General features: G+C 37.4%; 1 protein-coding gene across 2 annotated transcripts in view; it reads right to left on the bottom strand.

Moving 5' to 3' along the window:
• The window catches only part of EDNRA (endothelin receptor type A), an 89,060-nt gene that overhangs the window by 12,815 nt on the left and 63,868 nt on the right, over positions 1–12,377 (bottom strand). For both annotated transcript variants that reach the window (XM_072621198.1, XM_072621199.1), the window contains one exon: positions 9,496–9,694. In XM_072621198.1, the coding sequence (XP_072477299.1) occupies positions 9,496–9,694 (199 nt within the window). The remainder of the gene's footprint in view (positions 1–9,495; positions 9,695–12,377) is intronic.

The following is a 12,377-nucleotide window of genomic DNA, read 5'->3' as shown; positions in this document are numbered from 1 at the left end:
ATTACCAGGTCCTAGCAAGTGCCCTGCTTGTACTAGACACTTAACAAATTCTTAGTAAAGTTTACTGATTCTGGTTTGCTTCTGTCCCCTGGGTGGAAGAGTTCTTAATGGACTGCGTGTAGCTGATGAATGGTCGATGTGAGTATTTTAGTTTCATAGGCAGTTAACCCCTTGCCTGGTATGCATGCTATGTGACCTCATTGCTGGAAAATTAGAGCTATCAATAACTTTGTTCACTGTTGTTTTTTTAAAAATGCTTACCACCTGGAAGTCATTTGAAGAGACTATTATCTCTAAGGAAAACTGAGCTTAGCTTGCCTGTTGGGTTTGGGAAGTGGTCATAACATAAGTCAACGATTGTTCTATTTCTTTTTAAAATGAAAACTTTGATTTTCAGTGGAGATGGAGATTGAAACACTATACTTAAAGACTTCCTGCCTCCAAATGATTAATCTGAGAAGGAAAGAAACCTCTTCTTTCCCATCATTTTCTTCCAGATTGTTTATTTAGCCAGGACATACCCCACACTGTCACATCAGTTCCCACAGTACAAAATGACAGGACTAGTCTATGAAGACTTAGGTAATTTCTGATTATAATACAAACAATGAGAGGCCCATTGGGTAGTATTTACAGTATTTCTATTAATGTCTACTGAGTAATAAAAATGTTATACAGAGTTACAAAGAAATTAACTTATTTAGAGCTGTTTATGTAACTGTGTCTTTGGAAGAATTTCATTCTACATCAGTTCAACAGTGTGATACAATGAAAAGTGTAAGAGGACCTGGGTTCTAATCCTCTCAACTAATTAGTTCCTGGGTGATCACAGGCAGGTCACTTCAACCTCTCAGTTTCTTTACCTATAAAATGGGATTGGATTTGATGACTTTTAAGGATTCTCCCAACTTTGTTATCCTATGATTCTTTAAGCAAAAACTGACTGAACCCCTTCTATGGGTAAGATATTGAGCTAAACCAACAATGTCCATTCAAAACCAAATGAACCTGGACTAAGAACTTCTATTCTCTTAAGCAATAAAAACAAGTAAAGAGATGAGGAAACACAAGATTATTTGTGGAAGGAGAGAATGCTAGGGTGTTGTGTTCTCTATCACAATGGTAAAGTCTAGTGGAGAAAAGGAATGCCAAAGTGGAGTATTTAGGCCACAAAGAATCTCGACCAAGTTGAAGCAATGTCTCCCAGAATGCAAATTACAGAAAGAGTCTCCTTTTCTATGGACTACAATGAATCTATGATCTCATTGATGTTAATAGTCTCTCCAATTTTGTAGATCACAACCTATCCATGCCTAAACAATCTGTGCTGCTCTAACATACATCTTCTCTAAGTGCACTATAGGAGATCTGCCCAGGGTGTTGAGGGCACTCCTTTTGTTCTCTCAATAGTACGAGGATTCCAGAGGAGTGAGTGACAACCAGTGGAACCATCAGCTGTGCCTCATGCTTGTTGTGTGACTAGCCCATCTCTTTTATTCATGGATTTTTTTGAGGATATTTTTTATTTTTTCTTCCACATAACCTTTTTACCTTTGTAACTATATTAAAAAAATCCACATCAGAGAGAGATCTCCTTATTTTATTACCTGTCCTCCCAGAAATGTGAGGGCTATGTGTATAGTATTTTTTGCAGTGCTCACTGTTCTGTTGTTGAAGTGAAAAGCTGGATGTTGACCCCATGATTTTTGGGGAACAGGCTTACTAGCTCCAGGATGGGAAAGACTACTTCATATTCCCAGGACAATGGTAAGAACTATTGCCAGCATGGTTGAAATAAATGGAATGTGAGAAGTGGGGTGAAGATAGAGAATGGCATGCCTAATTTGTTGGTAGGGAAGAAGGTAAAAAAAAAGTATAAAAAAGAGGTGAGAAAAAAGATTCGGAGAGAAGATTCACAGAATCTCAGAACTGGAAGGGACCTCAGAGACTAGCTAGTCTAATCCACACCTAAACAAGAATCACCTTTAAAACATACTCAGCTGGCTTTTAATCAATTCAGACTTTTCAACCAATAACGCCAGGCATTGTGTTATGTGAAACAGATACAACAAGGGGTCAAGGACAGTCTCTGTCCTCAAGGAACTTGTAATCTAATCCATTGATTGATTGAATTTGAGCTCCTTGAAGACAAGGGTCCTGCTTTTTGCCTTTCTCATTATACCCAGAACTTAGCATAATTCTTAGAACACAGTGATAAATAATAAAAGCCTGTTGATCAAATGACACAGTTGGTGTATCAATTGGTTTTACCGAACCGTTTTTCTTGATTACAACAGAGGTCTGGGTAGGATGGGGAGAGGAGTTGGGAAGAGAGGTAGTATTATCCAGAAATCATTATGATGTAAAAACAAGAAGCATCAATGACATCTTATTTCAAAATTTTAATATTTTTGGAAGACTTCTAAGTGAATGGAGGTCTACTATCTCCTGAGGAATCCTATTTAGTGGTAGGGATGGCTCTAAGGGAAATTTCCCTTATATCAAACCTACATTTTCTTCCTAGCAACTTCTATCACTGTTGCCCACTAGAGCCAAACAGAGAAAGTCTGTTTACTCTTCAACATGTCAGGTCTTTAACTCCTTGAAAGCAGCTAAAAGGCTCGTCACTGGTCTAAAAATCTCCAGTTCTTTCAACTGATGCTCATATGGCATGATCTCACCATAATAGTTATAATACTCTGATCACATTCCAACTTATTATTCATGTCCTTCCGAAAATATGGTACCCAGAACTGAACATATAACCACAGATATAGTCTAAGGGGGGAGATCTAAGAGAAAGAAGAAGGGGAGAAAAAGAGAATGATGTATGTGTGGCAGAGAATTATAATCTGACTCTCTCTCATGAGGTTTAGGATAACCTCAACATCCTGCAAGATTTCATCAGTCTTGAGACTCCATTTCATTGTGGTAGGGTTGATGGTCTCTCCTTACAGAGTAATTTCTGCTACCAAGTCACAGACTTGCTCTCTCATTTCTATGGCATCTTGGGTCTTGGTATCTGAACACTAGATTGTAACAGCTGGAGATGCTATGCTCTATCATGTTATTTTTTATGATCCAAATTCTTTAGCTCCCTATTACCTCCTAAATAAATTTCAAGCTCCTATGTCACCCTACCTTTTGAGACATTTCTTATTACTCATTCTGTACTGCAGCTAAACTGGACTCCATTCTGCCCCACTGAAGATATGTTGTATCATCCTGCTGCTGTCCCTTTACTCACACTGTCCCCTGCACCTGGAATGCCTTCCCTTCTCCTTGCCATCTACTGATGGTCAATTTCCATTTGCTGAGAAGTCTTCAAAACTTAAAAAAAAATAAAGTGTCATTGATGCCTTTTGTTTTTATACTGCAGTCATTTCTGGATATCCTTTAAGTCCATTTAAAATATGACTCCTTGATGGTGTCTTCCCTTCCCTTGGAGTAAGATAAAGTTTTATCCCTGAGAATTATAGATTTATACCTTTCTAAAGTACTTTACATGTAAATTAAAATGTATGCTGCAAATTATGGCTATCTCAACCTATCAACAAGCATTTATTAAGCACCTACTATGTGTCAGGTACTGTGATAAGCCCTAGGGATACAAATATGAAAAAAGAAAGACATTCCTTGCCCTCAGGGAGCTTATATTCTAATGGGGGAAGTCAACCCACAAAAAAACGCTGAAAAATGGGAAGAGGTACGCAAATGGGGAAGCATGTTGAAGTCAGAGAAATTCCAAAGTAGTGAAACTAGTTGAGAAAGGCGGTATCTGAGCTGTTTAATTAAATGGACGTTCTGAGTTCGTGGCCCTACCCTTTAACTGAAGAGGTAGAGGGTAGTATAGAGTTGGACTATCAAAGCTGGTGCAGTGGATTAAGTGTCTGCTTCAAGTTAGAAAGACTTCATCTTCATGAGCTCAAGCCTGGTTTTAGACACCTAATAGCTGTGTGACTCCAGGCAAATCAGCTCTGCCTTGATTTTCTCCTTTGTAAAATCAGCTTGAGAAGGAAATGACAAACTACTTTCAGTATCTTTGCCAAGAAAACTCCCAAGGGGATCATGAAGAGTTGGACAAGGTGGAACAACAACCACAAGTTCAGGAATAATGACATCTTGCAGGATGATGAGTTTATCCCTAAAATGAGTTTTCTGGGGCTGAAGTCAATCAGATAAATCCAAAAGTAATACAGCCATATATCTGTGTTCATTATCTTTTCTTTCTACTAATCTATAAGTACCATGAAGGCAATGACGCTATCCTTTTCTGAAATTTGTGATATGGTAGCCAAGAGGTTACTGCCAACTTTGGTGGCATTAAGAGATTTGTAGAATTCAGACATTTTAGTTTTGCTGTGTTCCACCCTTGTCAGACCACATCTAGGTTAAAGCATTCAATTTTGGGCACTGCATTTTAGGAAGATCATTGATAAGGTGGCAAGTGCTCAGAGGAGGGAAATCAGGATGGGGAATGGTCTCAGGTTCATGACACATGAGAATCAGTTGAAGGAAATGGGCATGCTTAGCATGTAGAAGTCAAAACTTAGTTGTCATTCAGTACTGAAAGGTTGCCATATGGAAGAGTGATTCCACTTGCCCATCCTAGAGAAGAGAACTAGAAACTGGTAGAAACTGCAGAAGCAAATTTAAGCTTGATATAAGTGGAAAGAAGCCTATTAACAATTAGAACTATAAAGAAATGAGACGGCTGCTTCAGGAAGGAGAAGATTCCCTTGAAGCCCCCAACCAAAGGTTGGATGGCCAATTGTCAGGTATATTATAGAGAGGATTCTTATTCAGGGGTATGTTGGACTGGACGGCCTTTTGGCCCTTCCCAACTGACATTCTCTGATTCTGTACCTATTAGATAATTAATATATGTTGATCTCTTGTTACCATGACAACCCTGAGGACCAATTTCAGTTTAGTAATTTCTTGACAGGATGAAAAAGTAAAAAGAGACCATTAGGACTGATTCTTTTATTTTTCTTCAAAAGAAAGCATTTCTTGGGAAAGAATTCAGCTTACTGAGAGAGCTCAGAAATGCTATTTTGGAACTTAAGCTGACACATTGGTCTTATGCACAACAAAGGCAGAGTATATATCTCAAGTAGAAAGTCAGGCTGAAAATACTGCTCATGAGTTGAATCTGCTTTCCCTCCCTGGCTGCAGGATTTGCTTTTCTTTGTTTCTGTGAAGGACAGATAGAAGGAGATATATATTTTTTCTCTAAGCACAAGTTTCTTGGAGAATATTCCCTTTGAGCAGTTCTGGAATTGCTATATAGAAGCCTCTAGGGTGCAGTTATTATAGTTGAGTTTGTCTTTACGTTTTCTTCCAAGTGTAATAGAAAAAACATTGAGTGTAGTAAAAGACTCCTTATTTTCTAGAAGAGATTAATTTTGAGAAGTATTTGTAGATTTTAATTCCTTAAACTCATCAATGACACTTACTGAACATCATTTAATAAAGTATTTGTATGAGGTCAATTGCGCCATATCATTTATGAATCTTTTCTTGTTGGATTTGGAATTGGAGGACCTGGGTGAGACTAGAGTCCTGGGTCCTAAAGAATCCTCTCTCAAGCTATGTGATTCTGGTCAATTCACTTAACCTCTTTGGGCCGCAGTGACTCATTTATTTAATTTAAATGGTTGGAATAGATGTTCCTAAGTTTTCTATAAACTTTAATATTCTATGAATATCATTTTTATAAATACAATATACACAAGAGATCTATTATGTTCTGGTCTAATTATTTATGTGGGCACAAAGAAGTCTTAGATTAGGTAACTTTGTCAAAAAAAATGGATGGGCTTTATAATTACCAAAATAGAAAGTGACCCAAAAGTAATAAATCAAGAATATAAATTTCCCTTCCTAAAAATCTATAAATAGATAATTTATTAGACACGAAGTCATAATCACTCTCCATTGTTAGTTCTCAAGGCTATAATCCCCAGGATCAGTTGGTAAGTCCCTGGGCTTTTGTAATATGAACAGGTTGGATCCAACCTCAGCAAGGTGAATGTTTCTTTCTATTAATTCTCCAAAATGAATACATATACTGTCTCATTTTCCCCTTTTCTCTGTCTCATATCTTTCCAGCTGACCTACTGTAGTAATACGAATGGTATTTCTGACCTCAAGTGACTTCATTTTATCTTCTTTATGGACTCACATGACTCTTTTTAGGGATACCATTCTTAATGCAATTCTGTAGTAACATGGAGAAGGTAAATGCCAGTTTCCACTGGGACATCAACTCAATGGAAGCTTCTCCAATTTCTAAATTATATCCACTCTTCTTAGGTTTACCAATTTCTGAACACATGATTTTTTGCCTTTTTGCTTCTGTTTTCATTCCATTTCCTGGGGAACTTGGACTACTTTACTTTCAGCACTACTGTATTAACCAATTATTTAATATTATACTGTATTATATTTTTTTCATTTATGATCTGAGCACTCTATTCCTATCCATTTCTGCAGGGAATTAAGAGAAACTCTGCATTATTGTGGCCTTTTAAAGTCAACTTTACATCAGTGATAGAGGATTATACAGATAAATATTTGACTATAAAGATAATTTATATAGATTATTGAGTTGAAAGCATTGAATTTTTGGATGAATTTTTTAAGGTTATTTGCTCACATTGACCAGACAGTAACTGCCAACTTTTTATCTTTTGTGGGCCATGTTCACTTCATTTATCTGTCACCAGAAGGTTGACTATTAGATGATGAAATTTTTTGACCATTGGACCTCTTGAAGGCTATCTACCTAAAGCATAGAGGCAGAAGTATTCTTGAGCCAGCTCTTAATGACTCAAGAAAAAATTAAATTTTCAGTGTGAACATTTACACCTTGGAAATCAGCATGTGTCACAAATCAGGGCTTGATTTGATTAATGGCCTTCATTTTAAAAAGTGATGGAGAAAATGTTAGTAATGCAGATTCAACCTAAAAGCATGTAGTGATACATTTTCCCGCAGAGGTTGTTAAATCCCTGTGTGGAGGGAATATAATCTGTAATGGTAAAAGAGCCCCCACACTAATGAAATCATAGGTCCTTTAAAGCTGGAAGAATATTTCACACGAAAATTAATTGAGAAGCAAAAGATTTTAGTTTTTAAGAAAGCTAGTTTGGCAACTCCTGTTGCCATGTTGTACTTTTAAAAAGAAGATTTATAAACTGGATAATTAGTCACTTGCAAAACAACTAATTTTGAGAACTTTCCAAGATATGAAAACATACCTTGACCTTCCTGTTTTCAGGGAGTTTACATCAATATGGTAAATAACAGTGATTTAAAAAAATAGTTATTCCTTTGGTTTTCCATTCCTTACTTCCATATGGAACTTGTTTTCATAGAAAATGTGTATTTTAAGCAAATTTTCCAATGCACTGGAACTCCTTGAGTTCAGGTTGAATGAGGTCAATTTTTTGTGGTCTGGTGTGTTTAAAAATTTGAAAATATAAAAAAATCTAAAATGTTTTCATTAAACTATGTTGTTATGATGTACATGTGACCATAAGAAGAGGATAGATTCTTTTACAAACCTTATACACTTCGTGACTTAGTAAGAAAGAATGTGATGGAGGAATGTGGATTTTTCTAGGACATATGAAATTTGTAACCTTATTTGTGGGCACGACAGATTATTGGCTCCTAGATTTAGAACTGAAAGGTATATGAGAGATCATCTGGAAATTCCCTCTTCCCTTCCCTCCCCTTCATTTTACAGACCTTGAAGCCCAGGAAAGTTAGAGAGCTATTTCTAAGGCAATAAATAATAGAGTTGAAATGTGAACCCAGGTTCTCTAACTCCAAACTAGTAAATGCAAACTGCCATACTATGTGCTATATTGTAATGACATGTAACATTTTTATAGATATAGTACAATTTTTTTGAGGGGGGAAGGAAGGAAACATTTATTAAGTACCTACTGTATACTGGATACTGTGCTAAGTGCATTATAAATATTATTTCATTTTATCCTCATAACAACACTGGGAGACAAATGCTATTATTATTCGCATTTTATAGTTGAGAAAACTGAGGTTAAGTGACCAACTCAGGGTCACACATCTAGGAAGTGTCTGAGATGAGACTTGAACTCAGATCTCCCTGACTTTAGGCTCAGTGCTCTATCCACTGTACCACCTAGATGGGGGGTGTGACTAGGTTCTAGTCTTGAGATTTTATTGGTATGAGGACTCCTGATGAGGAAACTCTTTCTTACCAGTGCATACTAAGAACTCTTTTGCAATTAGAGAGCTGCCTGAGACATTGAGAATTAAATGACTTGGCCAGGGTCACACAGCCAGTATATTTCAGAACCCAGATTTGAACCCAAGTTTTTCTGCTCTCTAGCCACTACTATAGGCTCCCTCTCACATAATAATGAGCAATAAATCTCTTCATGTAGCAAATTTGTCTGGAGGGCCTCAGTCATACAATGCACAACTACTTTGTATCATGATAACTGAGTATGGAAAAAAATGAATTTAATTTTGTTTACAAAGGTGGTAAGTATTAGACTTGTGATACTGTAGATATGTAGGAGAGAAAACTTCCCTTTAGTAATGTGAAGCGTCCCCACAGCTTACTAAGAGAGTTGCCCCAAGCAAGAGGTTAAATAGCTTGTCCAGGGTCACACAGACAGTATGTGTCAGAGGAGGGACTCGAACCCCAGACTTCTCTGCTCTCTATCCACTGACATAAAATAAACCTGATTATCTGCAAAAATGCCAAAGAAATCTCTTTTCACTCATTTTCTCACTAAGTTGACAACTTCTGATTTGTACTAGCTGAGTTACCCACAGATCCTGGAATCAAACAAGCATTCCAGAATAATGGAATGTTAGTGTTCCAAGGGACCTCATTGGCCATCTAGTCTGACACCTACCTAATAAGAGTCCTCTATACAACACACTCAACAAATGACCATCCAGACTTTTCTTGAAGACTTCCAAGGAAGAGAAACTGACTCATCTCCCAACATAGCCTATTCAACTTTGTGTAGCCCTAACTGTTGGGAAGTTTTACCTTTACATCAATTTTGAATTCACCCTTCTGCACTTGGAACTCATTGCTCATAGCTCTGCCTTCTGGGGCCAAGCAGAACAAGTCTAATCTATCTTCCATATGACAGCCCTCTGAAGAGAGCTATCACATACATCCCTTCTAAGATTCCCCTAATCTTTTCTGGTCCAAGGTCTTTCCTCTCCCTCCAGTTCCCTTTGATTGTCCCCCTCTAAACAGTTTTCACCCATCTCTACAGCCCTACATAATCAATGCTTTATTAGAAAAGAACAATTTTCAATTAGATTATGTAAAGTTATTAGGTACCTCTTCAAGGTCTTTCACCATTCTGGTTGTCCCCCCTCTAGACACTTTTCAGTGATCACTACAACCCAAGTATCCACACAATTAATGCTTGATTAGAAACAAATAGTTCCCACTTAGACTATGCAAAGTACCTCCATGAACTTGTTTGTGGGGTTGAGCATACAGGTTCTGTGTTCTTTGCCCCTATACTCAAAGGGCACCATGACGAAGCCTATAGCCTCAGGGATAGCCAAGACGAAGGACAGAATCCAGATGGAGACAATTTCAATTGCAGTGATCAAGGGAATCCCAATTCCCTGAACTCTACTCCAGGAGGCAACTGCTCTGTACCTGAAATAAACAGGTGAAAGAACAACTATTAGATCATCGGAGGTTAGGTAAAATAACGGAACCCTCCAAATGGAAATTCATATGAAATCAGCTTAAAATGGTTTAATAAGAATATATTGCCTATTGTGTGTCCTTATAGGTCCTACTATGTGACAGGTATTAGGGTTACAAAGACAAAAACAAAAAGCTTTCGTCTTCAAGGAGGTTACATTCTTTGGGGGAGATTTCATCATGTACACAGATAAGTAAATATAAAATAATTTGGTAGGGTATATAACAACTGAGTGATCAGGAAAGACATAATGTAGGAGATGGCACTTGAACATGGGGGGGAGGCAGGTAGGAGAGCATTTCAGATATAAGGGTGTAACAGCAAGGACCCTGGCATACACAGGAAGTTTTGCTGTTCACGTTCTTAGATCTGCTTTTCTGAAAGGAAAGCAACTTTTGAGGGGTCAACAATCACTTTAATCAAACACATATACCAACAGAGAAATAAAGACCAACAAACAGGGCTTCCAACTGTCTGACCATAAGCAATATAGACATCACAGATCAATAGATAGATCTAACTGTCTGACTATAACATACATACATAGTCAGCAGAGAGAGAAGCACCAACATCTGGGTTTTCAAAGCTGGGGGGCTCCTTAACAGCTAACCAGAGTCTCCTCTGGCCAAAGGAACACTTCCAATGAGTAAGCCCCAAAGTAAAATCTCAACTCAGAGGATTTACACACTTTTCACAGCTGGAGGGCACGATGGTCCGACCCAGTGTCTCAACAGAAATTAACAAAAGGTATTAAGGAAGATCTTTAACTCTTCCCCCTACTCCCCCATTGACCTTACACTAACATTACAAGGGGACAGTCTGTACAAAGACAGGAAGTTTGCAGAAGGAATATCACATATAGGGAATAATAGTCAGATTTGGCTAGAACAGAGTACGAGGGGGAATAATGTGGGAAAAAAGTCTGGAAAGTTAAAGATGAATCTTAACAAGGAATCTCAGCAATGGCCACCCCATTGGAAGTCTCTCCACTAAAAACTGGCATTTTTTTTCCTGTGAAATGAAGGAGTTGAACTAGATATCTCATGTATCTTTTAGCTCCAAATCCTATGATCTGAAACATAATTAGTGTGAAATAAAATTTAATTTTAAAGTGAATAAATAAAAAAAAACACATTTATGAAGTGCTTACTATGTATCAAGCACTGCATTTAAACCAATGGGTTTAAAAGCAAAAGTAAAGAAAACTAAAGGAATCATGGAGAAAACAGAGTGGTGGCCAATGAGAAATGTTTTGGTTTGGAAAGTTACAGGGATGGTGATAATATGTCTGTCACAAGGAAGTAGAGCCAAAGACAAGATCTTAGAGCAAATGTGGTCTGGATCTGGATTCAGAGAGCTGGGATCAAATCCTGACTATTGGGATTGGGTCTGTGTCCTTGTCTCTTTATTTCTTTGGGTCTCAGTTTCATTACTTGTAAAAGGAACAGCTTGAACAAGACAACCTTTCCATTCTTGGCAAAGTAGAAAGCAGTTAGGGTACCTGGATAAAAATCCTGTCTTTTCTAGTCACTATCTGTGTGAATTTAGGTAAATCATTATGACTTAGGGCTTCAGTTTCCTCTTTTGTAAAATGAGGAAATGGGACTACATGCCCTCTCCTGTCCTTTTAAACTCTCAGTCCAGGATGCTTTCTATTCTTGTAGTCTATGGAAATTGATAAAAAAATAGTTAGATGGGAAGAATTTTTCAGGGTGTTCTATTCTACCAACCAGCATTTGTAATAAAGACAACAACATCCCTAAAATAGAGGTGAGTATAATAAAAACATCTGAGAATATCTTTTAGAGACTTTGGTCTAATTCTTTGCTTATCAAGCAAGCTATCGTTTGGTATTATAATTGGTGTGGCCAACGCAAATCACTGACAGAATACTGGTGATCCAGTCAGCTAGCTCTCCTATTGCAAATGAATGAATTGGCATTCAGATTCACTAATTAGCTTATGAATTGGGTGACTATGAATTAGTTCTGATTACATCTGAATTCATTTATTGAATAAACATAATTAAACATTTCTTATGTGCAAACCGCCTGCCAGGTGCTGAAGAAGGTAAAAAAATAAATAAAGCTTCCTTTCAGCAGCTTACTAACTAGTAGATGAGATAAGACATTTGTACAAGAACCGTCATCTATAAACAGGAGGGTTTAAAGGATTTTGAAGAGTTTTATAAGCATATTTGATCCTTCTAATAGCCTTGCTATGTATTACAGATGCTATTATCACTATTATAGAGATGAGGAAACAGGGCCAGGGAGAAGTGATTTATCGTTGTTCATAAAATGAGGATGTCTCAGAGGCAGGATTCGAATTCAGGTCTCTGCTGTCTCCAGGTCCATTTATCTTCTCTCAAAAAGTAACTTAATGTAGAATGAAATAGGATAGCTGTCTTGTTAAATTTTATATACATTTCCTCCTTTCTCCCAAAACAAACTGTAATAGAAGTTCACAATTCCGCATACCACCTTATTTTACGTTCTTTGCCTTTCCCGATACCACGTGTGCCTCTCCCAATCTGTTGTGTATCTTTTTATCTTCCTGTCTATATTTTGTTTGTACATAATTGTTTGCATGTTATCTCCCCCATTAAGCTGTGAGTCTCTTGAGAGCAGG

Source organism: Notamacropus eugenii, chromosome 6, assembly GCF_028372415.1.
Source record: "Notamacropus eugenii isolate mMacEug1 chromosome 6, mMacEug1.pri_v2, whole genome shotgun sequence".
In the NCBI taxonomy this organism is placed as follows: Eukaryota; Metazoa; Chordata; class Mammalia; order Diprotodontia; family Macropodidae; genus Notamacropus; species Notamacropus eugenii.
The sequence above is the reverse complement of the archived record's forward strand: the minus strand, read 5'-3'. Positions and strand labels throughout refer to the sequence as shown.